An 18,957-nucleotide genomic window follows, 5' to 3' on the forward strand; every position below is an offset into this window, starting at 1 on the left:
TGTGTGATTAGGTGAATGAGGCTTGTAGCAGGAAGCGCTTTGAGTGCTCAAGTTGAGTATAAAGGCGATATGTAAGCACCAGACCATTTACCCAAAGTTTAACTTTGTGTCACCAGCAGTCATTTCGCCTGTTTTTGCTAAATGCTTTTGACTTTCTCTCTGTGGTGAGACAATCCTCTGTGGATGGAAAGTAAATCATAGTGTGTCATATTGAGAAAATAAAAAGTGTGTTGCACAGCTCTCCTCTGGCCCTTTCATATGATATATTACTCAATATGGTTTATTGAAATGTTTTTTTCAAGGTCAACTTTGACCTTGGGTGCTAAGAATGAAGGTCAAGGTGAAATGGTTAGCGAACCTAGGAACTTTTCACCCAGGGCTAGTATACTGTTGTGAAGTTTGAAGACCTTGCATAAAAAATTGTGTTTTTTCTCATTTTTTTTCTCATTTTTGACCTTGACCCTAATTTTTTACCAAAATTAAATCAGCTCGAGCTGTTATTGGTATCTACCATCACATAAAATTTGCAATTGATATCGTGAAATCCGTGGACGCTTGACTACAACAAAGAGAGAAACAAACATAGCTGATTAGGGGTACTGCCACAAGAGGCAGACACAAGCTCTGCGCTGCAGTTTAAACTGACGTTATTAAGCGTAATGGCTCCTCTTCTGCAGGTTTGTCACCTGGGAGGGATCCAGCACCTGGTGGACCTCCTGGATCATAAGGTGGCCGAGGTTCAGAAGAGTGCCTGCGGGGCCCTGAGGAACCTGGTGTACGGCAAGGCCACCGACGACAACAAGGTGACGCTGAGGAACTGCGGTGGCGTGCCTGCCCTGCTCCGCCTCTTCCGGAAAACGACTGACAATGAAGTCCGTGAACTGGTCACCGGTACGTCCTGACAGCTTTGACTTTCCAACCTAATCTGCTCATTTACAGCTTCTCCCCTTTTAAGCCAACTTTCTCCTGATTGGCTGCTTCTCGTCAAAAACAGAAGGTTTGTATAGCAGGTGGGTGGGGCTTCTCTGCCTGAGACGACCATGTTAGGGTTATCCCCTCTCACTGATGTCATACAGAGCCAAGAGTAAAAAAAAGTGTGACACTGTTTAAAATGTAAGTAAACAGAGAAAACAATAATTTGTAGATCTCATTAAACACATTTTTTTGATGCTGTACATATAATTTACTGTTGACACATAGGTGATACATAAGGTGACACATAATTAAATTTAATGATTGTTGTTGTTTTTTAATAATGCAAATAATGCTTAAAGCTAAAGTTACTCCCAAACTGTGTTCAATTGTTTTTCTCAGCGTGATTTGGGAGATTTTTGTAATTTTACTGTGGGGAAAAAAAGGATTTAAATGAAGATGTATTTATGGTGTGGGGGTTAAATTGTGGAATTATGTTTATGTGCATAAAAATGTGTAATCAAATATACTTTTGAGGGTTACATGTCAGAAAATTTTTGCTCTTTTGTTTGTTAAGGTTATTTTTTTTCTACTTAGAAGGTACGGTACCTTAAATGATAAGAATATAGGCCAGGCATAAAACTACCAGGTGTCATGTATTAACATTAGAATAAATGGGAACAGTATGAATGTGTGTGACCCTATCCTAGGCCTTAATGCCTACTGCTGCCCAGAAACTACACGGGGTACCTCTGATTATTTATAAAAGCAGAGAAAAATCTAGAAAACTGGATTTAACTAATGAAAACATTAATCAGCTATATGTTTCCAAGCTTTAAATTTTCATATTCACATTCAAATATTCATAATTGTTGTCTAGAGACAGTCATTTAAACTAAGTGCAGAGGTTTAAGAGAGTATAGCAGAACATCTCTAAACTGTATTTCTGGATTCTGGTTTGATTTCTCTGACTCATAAATCCTGTCGTTCAGATAAGGACTAGTTCTAACTGTCTCTAAACTCAGATGTGCCTTTTTATTCCTGAATGGGTGAAATAAGCTAACACTATGGTCCACATTGACAAAAAAGGCTCAGAATAATAGCTTGACACGATAAAGTCTGGTGTGTGTGGGTGTTCGCCTGCCAGCGTGGTCCGTTGACTTCCCGGTTGGTTGGCCGGCCGGCCGACTGGCCGCCTTGCTGGCTGAGCATCGGTCTGCGGTGCCGTCTGACTGCCTGGCAGTGTTTTAATCTGTGTATCGGCTGTTCTGTGGGAGGTGTGAGCGGCAGCGGCTTAAACACTCGGCGCACAGCGCTGAGCAGATCTCGGCACAGTCCTCGGGACAGATGCTAAGATAATGTGCTTTGGAAACAGGACTCTGCAGCCACACCACACATACTGTTTGAAGGCAGCAGATAAGAAGCTGCTAGACACGCTCCACAAACCGCAGAGGAGACTCTTCTGTCTGTTGAAATGCTTCAGAAATGTTCTATTTTTAGCTCGGGTTGGGACTCGGATTATTAAAGGTGCACTTTGTTCTTTGGTAGCTGCTTAAATTTGACCTTCCACACCCCAAAACAAATTAGACTGCATAACATTCAGGAACAAAGCTGCATATTTAAAAATAAAACACTTGTTTTTACTGAACTCAAAGCTTTTTTCTATTATTGCTCTTTTATACTTTGTTTATTAAGCCAAGGATATTTTTACGTGAAGCCTTGGACATGGTTGGCAGTTGTATTCAAATTATATCTCGCATACTATATAAAAAATTTTTGCTTCCAAGCAGCAATAACTTTCATATCATTTTAACCTGCTCTTGAGCAATAGTTCTCTTTCTGAAGGTCTTTTTGGACTTTTTTTTTTTTTCACTCAATTTCAGTCCAGTTCTTATACCTGACCATTTTTAGAATGTAAGCCACTTAACATTGACCTATGAATGAATCATTCAAGCATAAAAAGGCACCTAACACTGAAATGAACCAGTCTTGTATCTGCACATAACAAACTAAGCAAAGATTTTAAATTGTATCTTGAGGCACTTTGTTACTAGCAGCCTGTCACGAAAGCACATCTCTTGTTCCCATTTCTTTAGTCTATGAAATCTATGAAAAAATTTCAAAGATAACACAGTTTGACAGACATAAAATAGTATTTTTGTACCAACAAGGGGATTCCCAAGGAGCTATTCGCAGAAAGCTTTGCATATCTCAGCTGGTGTACAGTGTCAGTCGTTAAAGAAGAAGGAGCAGGTCTACAAGGCTGTCAAGAAGCCGTTCTTGGCTCAGGCTGAGGTATGAACATTACTCAAGAACTGGACTGAAAATCAGTGGCAACAGGTCTGATGGAGTGATGAATCCAAATTTTAAATCTTTTGTTCAAATTATTGATCTGATCTCTGCTTTTTGCAGACGATGTGGTTCTTTTAGTTTTATCCTCCACCTCACATTGGAGTGATTTGTGTTTGAAAAGAGTGGAGTACTCTGGGCTGGGAATTAGTTGCCATCAACAAGTGGAGGAGTTCCAGTATCTCAAGGTTTTAGTACAACATTTAACAGAGCCAGTTAAGGTGGTTTTGGCATCTGACTAGGATGCCTCGATGGTGCCTCATAGCTGTGGCAGTTTGTCCAGTTGGAAGGAGATCCAGGACACGTTGGAGAGATTGTATGCTTTGGCTGGTTTGAGAAGACCTTGATATTTCCCTGAAAGAGCCGGAGGAGGAGGTGGCCAGGTAGAGGGAGATCTGGAGATCTTACACTGCTGCCACCACAACCTAGACCTGGATAGGCAGCGATGGATGGATGGACAGCTAATAATAGTTTTGACTTATTTTACTGTGTGTGCATCCACTGCAGGCGTCCTGTGGAACCTCTCATCGTGCGACGCAGTGAAGATGACCATCATCCGCGATGCTCTGACCACGCTGACCAACACAGTCATCATCCCCCACTCAGGCTGGAGCAGCGTTTCTCACCGCGACGAGCACAAAGTCAAATTCCAGTCCTCCATGCTGCTTCGCAACACCACCGGCTGCCTGAGGTAAGAAACAAATCAAACGGCCCCCTCAAACACTCAATAAGTCGGGGTGTGTTCATTGCAAAAAGCAGCTTAAGTCGTAAAATGATGATAGAATCGAGGAAAAGAACCAATTTTAAATATGGTTGGTATTATGACGTTATTCATCAAACTTTGTCCTGTGTCACATCAACACATTAAACACCTCTTTAGCCGAAACTGTCCTCAAACCACGCAAATCCATCCTCATTTCCACCCTGAAAATAATCGCCTCCTAAGCCTGCTGAGTAACCCGGCTCGCTGTTTGCTCATTAAATTGATTCTTGTTTTGAAATGCAAGGACGACTTTTGGATTTATTGGTTGTCTGTGCTGCTTTTTCTCCCCTCCCCGTCTACTTTTCATCTTAACGATTCTGTAAAACCACAGCTCATAATCACGGCCGTATAATCCGTCAATAAGGGGCTCCGTAATGGAGATTTTATGCAGCCGTGAAGTCTTTAAGAAGCATTTGACCATATTGGCCTACAGACGCAAATACCAGAGAAAGTGTGTCTTCAAACTCAAAGCCCAGGATGAAGGTTGAGATTTATTACCTGCAAATTTTAGCATGCAGAGAAAGTTTTAAGGTCTTGAACTCATTTGAAAGATGTAATTTAGAGTAGAAGCTCCTTTTGTCCCGTATGATTTAGTTCACTTCAGGATGTTCTGGTGATAATTGGGATTAGATCAAAGTGGCATATGGCAGAGTCGCACACTGGGGGCTACAGAGAAGCCGCAAGAATTAAATGCTTTAAATTTCCAAATCAAGACATATTAAAGTGTAAATAGCACATGAATATTTACAGACAGTTGGGGTTAAAAGTAAAATAGGGGATTGACAACAACATGGCTCTAGTCTGGGTGGAGTCCAGTTCTCTTCGGGTGCTCCGGCGAGCTCCAACAGTCCAAAGATAGTTGGTCATAGGTGTAAATGTAAGGTCCATTAAGTGCTTAAGTGCACAGAAGAAAGTGCTGGTTTAATGTACCATACATGAAAATATCTACTGTAAAGGGCCGTGAGTGGTTCTTAAGACTTTATTAATAGCGGCCGCACTCATCTGATGAAGAAAGGACTTCCTCTCTCAGTTCTCAGGTTGAGCGCCTCTAGAAAAACAGAAGTTTAGTTTGCTGGTCTGAGACACCAGTCTGTGAAGGGCTATAGATGTCCATCATTCTACAGTGAGAAAGATTATTCACAAATGGAGAACATTTGAGAGAGTCGCCAATCTTCCCAAGAGTGGACGTCCAAGGAAATTCACCCCAAGGTCAGACCGTGCAATCCTCGGAGTTTAAGAGCTACATTTCAGACTCTACAGGTTTCAGTTGGCATGTTAAATGTTAAAGTTCATGACAGCACAATTAGAAAAAGACTGAATAAGTATGGCTTGTTTGAAAGGTCTGCCATGAGAACGTCTGAACAAACCACAAAGCTTCTGGAACAATGTCCCTCATTTACTAATATGTGTGCGAATGTCGTTACCCTGAACAAAAAAACAGTTTGCGGGCAAAATTGCCGTCACATTTATGCCACATGTGCACCAGCTGATTTTGTTCTTACAGCTGTGTGTATTTTAGTAAATCAGACTCATGCTAAATCAACAGAGCATCAACTCGAGCATTCTTTACATTATCTGCATACAGCCACACCATTTTTCTATATAAGGAAACACCTGGAGGTGAAGTGGAGAGAGCGGTGAAGTCTGCATCACTACGGCAAGAAAGGAGGAGAAAGATCGACTGGAGATACTAAAACAATAGTAAAAGAAAAAGGTTTGAATCAAAGCTGATGTGAAAAAGATGAACAGACTAAGAAGAAAAGAGGTGGAGAATGAGGATCATGTGATCTGCCTTGATTTGGCCTCGTTGCAGTCATCAACCATCGACCATCAGACCATGCTTCCCATTTTGACTTTTTCCTCCTGTTTCAGCGCATATGGTGCAATATTGAGTGGTGACACCTGTCGTTCAGGAGAATACTGCAGCAGCTTCTTGCGCCTTAACAACAGCAATAAAGGTGTGCATATGTGTGACGAGCTAGCGACGATGAGCGAAGCAATATATTGGCACCTTAAAGCTTTCAGTGATGCAACTGGACAATGATCCCAAGCATAGCAGCGTGTCTACAACAGGCGTTGCAGTGGCAAAGTCAAAGTCCAGACGTCAACCTGACTGAAATGCTGTGGTGGGGAGTTAAGAGAGCTGTGCATAAACACATGAAATGAAGGAACATTGTAAAGAAGACTGGGCCAAAGTAACTCCAAAATGATGTAACTGATAAAGTCACTCAGCAAACCATTAACTGTTAAGGTGGTTCCACAGGCTACTGAAATGTGAGGTTTATCAGGGTATTGTTATTCATGTGAGGTTGTATTTACATAATTTTAAGATTTTTATTACATGCTGATGCATAAAACCTTTGAAATTAAAAACATTATTAAAGGTTTGGTACCTGCAGGGTGGATGCCTTCATTTTCATATATAAACACGTACACAGGAAGTGCCTTCTACCTTCCAACATCCAATTAGCATACCGAGATTAATCGGACTAGTCACCACTTTGCGTTTAAGGACTCAGCCAATAGCATTAACAGGATCGTCAATGTGACGATATTAATCTGTCTCGTGTAGAGATTTCGCATCACATTTGTCAGTACAAACACCTACAGTGAGCTTCCTCTGGAGGCTGTTTGGTCTCAGTTGTAGGGGAAAGGTGCTGAGGGGAGGAAGGTCTGATCATCTCTGTTCACACTGCTGGACAGGAGGCAGAAAACACATTGCTGTTTACGTGGCGCTTTAATGCTCACTTCTGCTGAACATTCTGCAAAGAGCACCAGATGTAAACAATCTGCTTGCATTATTACCGCCCACACGAAGGTCAAAACTAGCGTGCGATGATTAATACGCCAAACATTTTTCTCTCTGTGATCACGATTCACAACTCTTGATATTTCGTTAAGGGCTTCGTCCTTTAATCCACGTAGGTCGAGAATATCTCACATTATCTGAGCTTATTTCAGTGTGAAGGCATGATGGAACGATTTGAATATGGCTGAGATGTTTTATGATCATGAAGAAGGTGTTTTTGCTCTTTCTTGCCTTGTGTGTCTCTTCTTCATGGCAGACAGCATGTGGAAGCTCCATCAGTGCACAGCTTGACGTGTTTGTCACAGCCCACACATTTATTTTATGTCACCACCTGCACCACCTTCGTCTGCTACAACAAAATAAGTCAACAAATCCTGGTGTTAAATGTCCTAAATATTACCGCAAAGTAGCGGTCTGCCATACTGCAAATGTTGGTATCGATCCGATATCAAGTAAATACAAGGCCAGCATTGCTGCTGATGATTTCTTGAACATTAAAGTAGTCCAGCGATAGCGATTAATACTTCCAATGGTTCTTTTCTTTTGAGTGTGATGAATCCTGCGATTGACATGTTGGAACATGCCCATGTCAGGGAAGAAAAAACATCCTGGTCGTTCGGTGTGTTCAGGTAATCAGCTGATCTTATCTTCTGTGGTCAACTCCAAATCATAGCACCGCCCCCACCGGCTTGTGCTGTAGGCGGATGCATCACTTTATCCACCTCTCCTTTTACCCCGGTGCACCCATCACTCTGGAACAGAGTAAATCTGCACTCGTCAGACCACATGACCTTTTTCCAGAGTCCAGCCTCTACTCTCAAGCAGACTGACATTTTCTTTTTTCCGATTAGCCTCGCCGATATTTAGCTTTTAAGGCTACAGGGCTGTTCAGTCCCAATCTCTCGAGTTCTCTTTTTAATTGTGCGCGTGGAAATGTTCCTCTTGATTTCACTGAGAACTTTTTCCTCACCTCATTTCGTCCTCAGACATGAAGGGTCACCTCGCTCCTTCCGGGCTTTAGTAACAGTCTTTTCAGCTGCTTTCTCAGTAATTTGAGCTTTACGACGCGCATCACATTGGGTTAAGTAACCTGTTGCCAGCAGAAACACATTAACTCCCATTTAATAATCCAACTTTTTTTCACCAAATTATGAAGCACTGTAATTTTATGTAAAGCTACAGTGCAAGTAAAACATGATCAAACTGAATCTCCTGATGCATTAAGACTCTTTTCAGTATGTGATCTGTACCTGTAAGGTAACACCAAGAGTCGGGTCTTAAGGATGCAATACTTCCCTTAGTTGTAGATTTATTTACCAAACACAAAACTTCAAAACTGCTGAATGGAGACTTCCAGGCCAGGTGTGCTCCCTGAAGCAGAAAACTGCACGACGTGTCTCAAACACGACAGCTTTGAAGTGCTGCGGGGAAGCGGCGCGTGCACACGAGCCTCGGGCACTTTGCTTCACTTAGACTGGCGTGAGGCTGTAGGTTGATGGTATGGAAATGCATTGTGGGATTTCTTTGCTGCTGTTGTGCAGTCTTCTCATGGCAGCTTTAGATTAGCAGCAGCTGGAGGTTCCTATTGGAGGATCAGCTCCCTTCTTTACTGTATCCAGGCAGGTTTGAAGCCACCCAGTGGGGGAATCCACACACTGCACCTCAGTCTGAATTAATGTGTGTTTCCTTTTGTGTGTCTGTGTGTGCCAGGAACCTGAGCTCAGCAGGGGAGGAGGCGAGGAGTCAGCTGCGGTGCTGTGAAGGTCTGGTCGACTCGCTGCTCCACGTCCTCAGAGCCTGCGTCAACACCTCCGATTATGACAGCAAGGTGCAGCAAAGCACAAACACACACAGATGCACATGAGTGTGTGAGTCATGTTTTGTCACAGTTTATCCCCGAGAGAGTCATCCCAACTTAACCTGACCCAGACACAGCTGGAACCGCACTCTGGGGACCTGAATCTGATCCCTCAATACTCACATACTGCAGTATGTGCAAACTACAGCTACTGAGACTGCTGTTATAAGGATGCCCTGATTTAAACCAGTAAGAGGTTAACATCCATTCTTTTTCATTTATGTGGTTTAAACACATATTTACTATTTGTTACATTGTTACTATTTGTTTCTTGTTTTTTTTGTTATACGTTGAGTATTTAATTAGACAGAGACCTCTAACTGCCTGCTGCTCAAGATTTCTTTGAGGGAAGTCAAAAGTTCTTTTTTTCTGACAAATTTTCCTACTAAAACTTTATTTTTGACATATTAAGTACAATAAATGGTGGTCACAGTTACTTAGTTACCACTGTATGTGATTTTAGGTGCCCAGGCCACATAAACGTACTATACATGTGTTTAGATGTTACGCATTCATAAATTCAACTACAATTTTGACCACCAGGGTGCAACATTTTACCAGTGGGTGTGATGAAATGTTTTCAGGGGTGTGCTGATGTTTAGCATTTGCTGTCTGTTTTTAGGCACCACCTTCATTTTAAATTTAAATGTATTAAAATCTAGGCAAATCTTTTTAAATGCTAACTTGAGTCACTTGCACCATCCTGTGGTACAAATTGGTATTGCATGGAAGTGAACCCTGGCCTGTGTTCATCTTCAGTTGATAACCCTTCAACACTTCACAGATAGATCCATAAGTACTTAAACAGTGACCCACAGTTTTACTTCTGTATATCTAAAATCCAAAGCAATATTCAATAATAGTCTTAAATATCACTTATCTTCTTATAGCAGAGCAATATTACAATGACATAGTGGGAACAAACAGATCTATAGTAATAGTAGTAGTTATAGTAACAAACATATTAGCCTGCTAGCAATAAAATGGTAATATATATACATTTGAATGTTTAAACACTGACTTTTGGTGGAAACCTCATAATAACAAGGTAATCTTAGCTAATATAATACTGGAACTAATCCTACCTCGTGTGCTGAGCATTCTTCTGTGTTTGACAGTAACAGTGTAAACACTGTGTTTAATATTATGCATGATTTCCTGGAAACATATTTGGTAGTTTATGTGTCAGAACCAGCAATCAGGGCTGCAAAACACAACACTGCACATCTCCTGCTATATCTGTGGTAATATTTCCTATAATTGAAAACCTAGGAGCAGAAAAATGTGTTTCAAGAATCAAACATAGGTGTTGTGGCTATCTTGTATTACACCACCAAGTAAAAAAATTATATAGCTATATAGGCTTAATGATCATCTGTAGTTCACAAAAGATTCATTGATGTGGAAATAAAAGACGCTGACCTCTAATAATGACATTAAAAGTTAATATACAGCTTGAACCTCTATAACACGAAAACAAGCAAACTGGGGAAACATCTAAGGGCATCACATGTTCAGTACAGAAAATACAACTACAGCACAGAAGTGTTGCAGACGTGTGGCATAATATCATCATCATGCAAACAAGAAGAGCATGTAGTGTCCCAACCACCTTAGCTACCAAATAGAAATAAATAGATTAAGCAATAAAACATCGATGTCAGTGGTCCGAAAATTCTAAACTACTTGCACAGACAAAACGTCATATAACAGAAATAAACCTTTTGCACCAACCACAGGCTGAAACAAGAGCTCTGCAGAGCAGATGTCTAATGTTAGATTGTATGTAAAAACTTTCCTCTAGCACCACCATCAGGTGTCATTAGCAGGAAACATAGAAGAAAAGGCAGAAACCCAAAAAATGCTCAGTTCTCATTTTTACTTTCAGATAGTGGAGAACAGCGTCTGCACCCTGAGGAACCTTTCGTACCGCCTGGAGGTGGAGATGCCCTCCTCTCGTCTCCTCGGCAACCAGGAGCTGGACACCCTGCTGGGGTTCTCCTCCCCAGCCAAGGAGCTGGACTACCTCTGCTGGGGCAAGAGGAGGCGTGGCAGGAAGAGAGGCGGCTGGCCCGACTCCAAGGTACGACTGAGACTATTTACAGGTGTTCTTTTAAAGCATGAAAAGATGTTTATGTGCTTTAAAAGTACTGAAAATATACAAGATGTGTAGAAGAGCAGTTACCTGCTGAGCAATCTCAGAACTCAAAAGCTAGTCTGGTGATGTGGCATCGCAGGGAAGCCTCTAGTTTATACCTGACGCAGTCAAAAATGTACCCTGATCTGTCTGCTAGGGTCAGAGTGCAGATAGATCTTTAAAAAGCTATTGGATGGTGTTTTATTTTTTTCAGAATATTCAAACCTTTTGCCCTCCAAACAGACTCTTTACCTGAATGCAGTGGGACTGATCCACAACAGAAACCACAAAAATCTCACCTTTTGACTTCATATAATTTATCCCGACAGGAAAACTGGGCAACTGCACAGCTGTGAGGTTTGCTGTCCTCTGTATTCGTCAGCAACTGAAAGCAAATATGAGCCATGACGGGTCCTTGTAGCTCTAGATTTAAACTGAAAACTGAAATCCTCAAAAGTCCTTAGCTGCCAGGCAGGCGATAAAGAGGAAGACCACAGAGAAGCTTCATGGATCGCATCATAGTTGGTGTGACAGAGGAAGATGATAGAGATAGGATGAGATGGAGGCAGATGATCTGCTGTGGAGACTCATCATGGGAACAGCTTCTTTATTGATTGGTTGATTAGGTTATAAAAATCATAACGAGAAATCAAAAACTCTGAAATGAACCCTGAAAGAAGGGAAGGAAAGATGGAAGGAAATAAGGGGAAATGAAGGTCATTTATCCACAAATATATTCTGTTTACAGCCATCTGAACTGAATCATTGTGTAATTTGGATAAAGAGAAATGAATTGGCTGCTCCGTGGGTTAATTATTGATTCTAAGCTGCTCGTTTTTATGTAAAGAGTTTATGTAAATAAAATTTTCCCTCTCCTGGCATCAAGCGACCCTTAGAGGAATCGCCCTTTAAGCAGTTGAAGCGCTCCCAATTATACGAACTCGACTTCACTTTCTGTGCCTTTGATTGGTGCGTTTGTCGCAGTGGGACGGCGTCGGGCCAATCCCGGGTTTCTCCCAGTCTCTGAGAGGAGCGGAGCTGCTGTGGCACCCGATGGTGGTGAAGCCATACCTCAACCTGCTGGCTGAAAGCTCCAACCCCGCCACCCTGGAGGGCGCTGCCGGGTCCCTCCAGAACCTCTCTGCAGGAAACTGGAAGGTAAGACCTCGTCTAACACAAGGTGCAGATTTTCCTAATTATAGACAGTACTGTGCAAAACTCTTGAGCCACCAAGCAGCCAGACGTGTTTGCGCTCTTGAGCAATAGTTCTCCAGACTTTCTGAACTGTTTCTTTGGAACATCAGAACAAGCCATCAGCTTTCATCTCGGTCAGTGAATACGAACAGAGACATCGCAGGTCAAGTCTTGTGTTTGTCACAGTAGGAATCTGATGGGGGAAAACAATATTTTACTCCTTTCAGGTCATTTAAAACTCTGTTTCTTTTTTTGCAGTTCTCGGCCTACATCCGAGCAGCGGTGCGTAAGGAGAAGGGCCTTCCCATCCTGGTGGAGCTGCTGAGGATGGACAACGACCGGGTGGTCTGCTCCGTCTCCACCGCTCTGCGTAACATGGCATTGGACAGCCGCAACAAGGAACTGATAGGTACACACACACACACACACACACACACACACACCTCAGCTGTTTATTCAAAGCCAGCACATAAAGTCCATTCACTCTACTTAGTCTTTGACATTACGTTGCCCCCTAGTGGTGACACAATCCTACATTTGTGCCCTCTCCTCTCTGCAAACACATTACAGTTAAAGTAGAATTAATGCCTAAATGCTGCTCCTGGGAAGGGTGAACACCTGAAACTTACCTGTGAACAGTCATTCTTGGCTTGTGGCATCTTGCCACGCCAAAGTATAGAGCTGCAGTAAAAGGAACGAAAGACAGCCACTAAAACTGATTCAGCAAAACTAAACATCTCTTAATACTCTGCCTGTAAACAAACAGCACTGTTACACATTTACACGTGTTCAGTGCTTAATGAAATCCTGAAGTGGGTGCACAAATTTTTCATTTATTTTGGATTTTCTCTCTTTTCCATACAGGTTCAAACATATACTTAAATATAAATAAAAGACTTTAGGAAGGCCATTCCTGAAGCTTAATGCTAGCCTGCTTTATCCACTTGAAAACCAGTTGTGATGTGTGTTTGGAGTCGTTGTCCTGCTGTAACATCCAACTGTGTCCACATTTCAGTGTGTTGGAAGCTGTTGATTAGAGGTGAGGTTCAAGATTTTGGAGGTAGTCCTCCTCCTTCATTATTCCATCACTTTTGTGCAAAGTACCACAGCAAAACAGCCCCAGAGCATGATGCTACCACCACCATGCTTGGCAGCTGGTACAGTGTTTGTGGTTTTGAGAGCCTCACCTTTACTCCTCTAAACATACATCTTGTCATTTTGACCAAAAAGCCCAATCTTTGTTTTCTCTGACTATAAAGCTTTTCTCCAGAAGGTTTTTGGCTGGTCTATATTGGAGCAGGGGCTTCTTTCTTGATCAACATGTCCATGGTAATGTAAAACTCACTCCACTGTGGACGGTGACGCTGGTGTTCCAGATGTTTTCAGTTCATGGCAGGTTTGAGCCTTATGTTTCCTGGGTTGTTCCTGAACATCCTCACTGATTTCCTGTGATCAGATGATTGTATGATGGTTTAAGTCTTCTTCTTGGCAAATCGGTGACACATCTGAATTACATGTACTTATTATTGTTTGATGATCTTGGAATCTGCAGTTATTTAGAAATGGCTCAAAGAGACCTTCCCAACTTTTGTAAATCTACAATTCTCCAACATAAATTCAAATTTGTGCAACCAATTCTTGTTTGTCAAACTTGTTTGTTAATCCACTAAGAGCAGATCCAGACCTTCTCTAAATCTAACATCTGTGTTCTGTCTCTCCACCTGCAGGAAAGTACGCCATGCGGGATCTGGTGAACCGGCTGCCTGGCGGCAGTCCCTCTGTGCTGTCAGACGACACGGTGGCATCGGTCTGTTGCACGCTGCATGAAGTCATCAGCCGCAACATGGAGAACGCCAAAGCTTTAGCTGACAGCGGAGGCATCGAGAAACTGGTGGATATCAGCAAAGGTCGAGGGAAAGGGTAAGACGTGACCACCTCCATGTTTTTATTATTGAACTTATTTCGCCATGTTTATAATGAACATCTACCACTGTGACAGGTGATGGGTGACAGAAAATCAGGCACTCCTTAACTGGTTTTACTCATTTTATTTTACATACCATGTGTGTCATAGATATTCGATGAAGGTTGTGAAGGCAGCTGCTCAGGTGCTGAACACCCTGTGGCAGTACAGAGAGCTGAGGACCCTCTACAAACAGGTGAGTACGAGCAGACACATGTGGAAGAACTCACACTGATGGAATTAAAACTCCGTTTACACCTCAAGAAATTTAAAGGCCATTTCAGGGAGATGCTGATTATCTTTATTATCGTCTGTTTGTAATTCAGGGCACGGTATCAATTCAAGGCCTTCATTATTCAAAGTCTCTTTCAGAAGTGCACTCCCTTCTGTTAATCTGACTTCATTTGAATGAGAGTCGCCTGGTCACATCTATCAAAATGTGGGTGCTAAGATAAGAAAAGGCTATCAGTATATCACGTCCCTCGGGGCATGTGATAAAATTGACCTATGTACTGTGGAGTCTTTAAAAATTTGAAGCGACGGGACAAGCGGAGGACAAAACAAGAGGTATCGGGCCTAAAAATATATATCTAGAGCAGATGAAGAGTGTCTGGGGAAAAAATGTCCTTAAGGAAAGAAAAAATCATCACAATGATCCCAAACACACTGCCAATGCAATAAATACCTGGACAGAAAAACACACAGTGCAACACTATCAGTCATGGATTGGCCTCCCCAGAGCCCGGACCTCAACATTATTGAAGCAGTGTGGGATCATGTTGACAGAGAACAGAACAAAAGGCAGAAACATCCAAAGAAGAGCTTTGAATGTCCTTCAAGAAGCCTGGAGAACTATTCCTGAAGACTACTTAAAGACATGACAAGAAAGCTGCCTAAGAGAGTTCAGACTGTACTGAAGAATAAATGTGGTCACACCAAATATTGACTTTCAAGCTCGTTAGCATGGTACAAACTGTTTTTCCCTTATATGCTTGTATTTACATGTGTGTTTGCACATGCTTCAATAAATCACTGTTCCTGTTTCAACTATAAAGAAAGGAGGAACATTGACAGCCGTAGGGACATGTTCCGTGCCATGAGGATGACTCATGATGTAGGATCTGCATAAATGCTTCTTATATGATTCATAGGAAAGCCAGATTTGAAACAGGAGCCACTGATATTACCAATTAAACACAGCAGCTGTTATGAAAGCCAAATTGACAAAGAATAAAGGAATTCACCACTGACTGTTATAGCCACAGGCAAAATTCATAACAGCCTTGTAACTCTTATGCTGTAAAAGTGTTGTGGCACAGGATTCACACTGACGAAACCTTCCAGCAGGTCCAGTTGCTGCTTAGTAAATCTGGATGGGCGCCACCAATTCTGGTCATGACTTTTATGGTCAGAATTTCTAGGAACAGCCAAAGGGTGGAGGGTCTCAAGATGTCATCTCAGCTTTTTGCAGATGATGTGGTTATTTTGGCTCCATCGGGGGGATGGCCCTTGTTTACTTTGGGGTGGTTTACAGTTGAGTGTGAAGCAACAGGGGGTGGGAATCAAGTCTGAGGCCATGGTTCTCTGACTGAAAATTAAATTCAGTTTGAATTATTATAGAGCAACAGTTGCCTCAAGGTGATTTATATTGTAAGGTAAAGACCCTACAATACCGTTCCCCCCCAGGAGATCAGGAGGAGGTGGTCAAGTAAATGCAGTATTTTAAGTACATGTAAGTCCTCAACCATTACCTCAGCAGGTGCTGCAGCAATTTGAGCATCTAAATTCCAACAGCCTTAAAAACATGTAATGTTTTTTGTTTTTTCCAGTATCCATATCCTAATTCCTTAAGTCTTTTGTCTATTCTATAGAGCCAATTTTGTTTTTTGGGGGGGGGGTTTTAAATGTATGTATTCATATTAAACAAACCCCGCAGGAGCTCCTACACGTGTGCACAAGCATCCCTCCTTATTTTCTTTTTGTCGTACATGTGAACAGGATGGCTGGAACTACACCCACTTCGTCACCCCCGTCTCCACTCTGGAGCGGGATCGATACCGCTCTCAGCCGACCCTACCCACCAGCCCAATGCAGATGTCCCCCGTCATCCAATCAGGTGCGAGAGACATCAAACCGATGATCATATTTCAGTAATAAATTGGGGGGGGAACAGGATTTGGTTTTTGGTTTTAATCATATCACTGTTTTATTTTTCTGGTTGGCTTTGTTTTCAGGCGGTAGTGCAACATCCTCGCCAGCGATGCTCGGGATAAGAAGACATAGTTCAAACTATCAGAGGGCCCAGTCATCTATGCAACTCGACACATATTACGGAGACAACAGTTTACACAAACGGCAGTACACAGGTTTGTGGCGTCCCTCAGGGATCTGTACACGTGCCGCTGGTGTTTCTCTCAAACAACCACCATTTCAGTTTGGAGTTATATTTATTTTTCTCTCTACTTCTGAATTTTTCACCTCAGGGTCAGAGAAGAAAACCCCATATTTCATTGGGACCTATTCCTCCCAGTCAGGAGAGGATCTGAGAAGATCCCAGGTAAGAAGCCTTTTCTTGTTACATCATACAATAATGTCGTGCTCAATCATCCAGCTAAGGATGATTGAGCATTAAATTGCAATGGCAATTTCATAGCACATTTCATTATTCATTTCATTCACAAACTCACTGTGCTTAACACGGACGATAAACATAAAGCATATGTAGGTTTATAATAAAAACAGTAAAATAAAACTTGAGATCTTTTGGTTCTGTCTGAATCGACAGATTCTCAGAGGGGAGGTAACGATGTTTTCTCACTTTGGTTGTTTTTATATAGACTGACTGATTACATTCTTTTCCAAGCACCCAGAGCCATTCTACGACGAACCCGACAGGAAGAACTTCAACAGCTACAGAATGTACCTGTCGTCCCCACAAGGCTACGGCGAGGAGCACTTTGAGGACGAACCAGCCCACCTCACCCCGTCGTCACCCGACGGCTACGCCACCCAGTCGCTCCGATTCAAAGCCAACACCAACTATGTGGACTTCTACTCCACCACACGGAGGCCTTCAAATAGGGCGAACAAGTTCACCGGCTCCCCCGACTCGTGGGTGTAGAAAGAAAATGGACACCATGGACATCAAGTCTTCACCGCGTTGGCTGTCCGTTCCTGTGGGTGTATGTGTGCGGGGAGTGCATTGTGTGGCTGCGTGAAAGGTTGCGGATGCATGTGTGTGTGTGTGTGTGTGTGTGTGTGTACTGAAACTGTGCTGAATGACCAGGGCTTGGTTTGCCACGTGCAGTCAAACTGCACGATAATAATAACAAACTATCCCTTTATTTTTGACTCCGAAGCTAAAAGCAAACCAAACAAACACAAAAAAGTCATAAAGTTTTATCAGAGGTTTATTGGATAACATAAAGAAGCAGTGCAGTATGAAATTGTTTGCTAGTTTTATGAGCTTCAGGCTGCAAAACTAGAATATTCTGAAATATTTCCACCATGTTGTTTGGCCGTTGCATACAATTTATAATTCCCACACACTTGTAAAGGTGTTGGTTAGAGGCACAAACAGTCTAAAAGATGGACGTAGCCACCGTTACCTTACCCACCCCCCTCAGTGAAGTCCCTTCGAGCTGATGGTCTTCCGGCTAAATGTGACAAATGAGGAGTGGATCTACCACACCCACTCCCATACCACAATTTGCAAAATAAACACTATGCTGTACTCAGTAACACTTGAAACTAGCGACTGAGACCATGAACTCATTGGGAAAATGTTTACTAAGGTTGCATAGACTTCTACAATCTACAGTAAGAGCCAGAAATCCTTAGAGAAGAGTTTGTATGCTTTAAATCCCGGAAAGATTAAATCAGATTAAACTGGGAACTCCCCAGTTATCCAGGACTATCTCATAGCACCACTATCAAACTGGAAGTCCACAGAGTGGCAGTTCTTGTGTATATTTAAGACAATTCTCTGATATAGCTATGACCTTACTGAGACTCGGCGTGTTAACCACGATGTTAAATTCTGGAAATCATCGCCAAGAGTGAACAACCATCAAGGATCAAAAGTAAGTCTTGTTGCTTTGATTATACTAAATTGGATTGTTTCTAAGGAAGATTTTGCGTTTTAATTGATAGGTTTTTGTAAACAATGATCAGGATGTGAAACAAATTGTCTTGGGCTTTGCCATTTCTGCCAGAAGCTAAGTCAACAGACTAGCTAATGGGTTCCCAAGGCTTAGTCAAAAGGTGCTTTTTAAACAAAAAAAGAAAAAAACCTAGCCCTAACATTGTTGTTTACTCGAGTGTTTGTTCACGTCAACTGATTTCATTTTTCTCTGCAGTAAAAGTGTGCAGTGTGTTGGCTTTATAACATAAATATCGTCCGCCAGCATCATCTTGAATGCAAGAGAAAAAGAAACTTGCTGAAGCTGAGGATCACACCCGGGACAAATTCTATTTACCAGTTAAATAAAACCACTACTCCAAACAACATAAAAGCTGCTCTAAATATTATTTGACCTGGGTTTGGAGATGAACATCCTCACTCTCATGAACCTTTAAAGACTCAGAGAACCGGGGTTAAACCTGTAACCCTCTGCTTTTCTGTAATGTTGGCCAAAAGTGCAGTATATCATAAAGTATGTGAAATATGTGGAAAAACAAAAGTGAAAATCTATTTGTACAGATAAAAATGGTTTAACTGTCCTGTTACATTGTTGTATTCAATATGTAGAACTTTCTTATGTGATTGTGAGGAAGATTTTTGTATTATTTATCGATTATTTTTATTAATTTAATTGTGACCTGACCAAAATACCCAATCTGTCTGTTCTGTCTAAAACTGATAATGATGATGTGTTACAGAGGGAAATAATATGTATAGGGATTAAAGATTATATCACGATGAGACACCTGGAAGTTTCCGTTTTCTTCTAATTTTAAAATGCACACAAAA

At 41.8% G+C, this 18,957-nt stretch overlaps 1 protein-coding gene across 5 annotated transcripts in view; it reads left to right on the plus strand.

Annotated features, from left to right (window-relative positions):
- Nucleotides 1–18,909, plus strand: part of LOC100710583 (plakophilin-4) — a 35,346-nt gene extending 16,437 nt beyond the window's left edge. For 4 of the 5 annotated variants that reach the window (XM_019351851.2, XM_019351854.2, XM_019351853.2 and 1 more), the window contains exons 5-16: nucleotides 678–891; nucleotides 3,769–3,952; nucleotides 8,544–8,661; nucleotides 10,580–10,774; nucleotides 11,813–11,986; nucleotides 12,281–12,431; nucleotides 13,750–13,942; nucleotides 14,097–14,181; nucleotides 15,984–16,101; nucleotides 16,220–16,351; nucleotides 16,469–16,542; nucleotides 16,849–18,909. In XM_019351851.2, coding sequence (XP_019207396.1) covers nucleotides 678–891; nucleotides 3,769–3,952; nucleotides 8,544–8,661; nucleotides 10,580–10,774; nucleotides 11,813–11,986; nucleotides 12,281–12,431; nucleotides 13,750–13,942; nucleotides 14,097–14,181; nucleotides 15,984–16,101; nucleotides 16,220–16,351; nucleotides 16,469–16,542; nucleotides 16,849–17,106 — 1,896 coding nt within the window. In that variant the 3' untranslated portion in view covers nucleotides 17,107–18,909. Of the gene's footprint in view, nucleotides 1–677; nucleotides 892–3,768; nucleotides 3,953–8,543; nucleotides 8,662–10,579; nucleotides 10,775–11,812; nucleotides 11,987–12,280; nucleotides 12,432–13,749; nucleotides 13,943–14,096; nucleotides 14,182–15,983; nucleotides 16,102–16,219; nucleotides 16,352–16,468; nucleotides 16,543–16,822 lie in introns of all 5 variants that reach the window. The other variant, XM_025902852.1, reaches the window with a different exon arrangement.
- The last annotated feature ends 48 nt before the right edge of the window (nucleotides 18,910–18,957 follow it).

This window comes from Oreochromis niloticus, linkage group LG23 (genome assembly GCF_001858045.2).
Source record: "Oreochromis niloticus isolate F11D_XX linkage group LG23, O_niloticus_UMD_NMBU, whole genome shotgun sequence".
Taxonomy (NCBI): Eukaryota; Metazoa; Chordata; class Actinopteri; order Cichliformes; family Cichlidae; genus Oreochromis; species Oreochromis niloticus.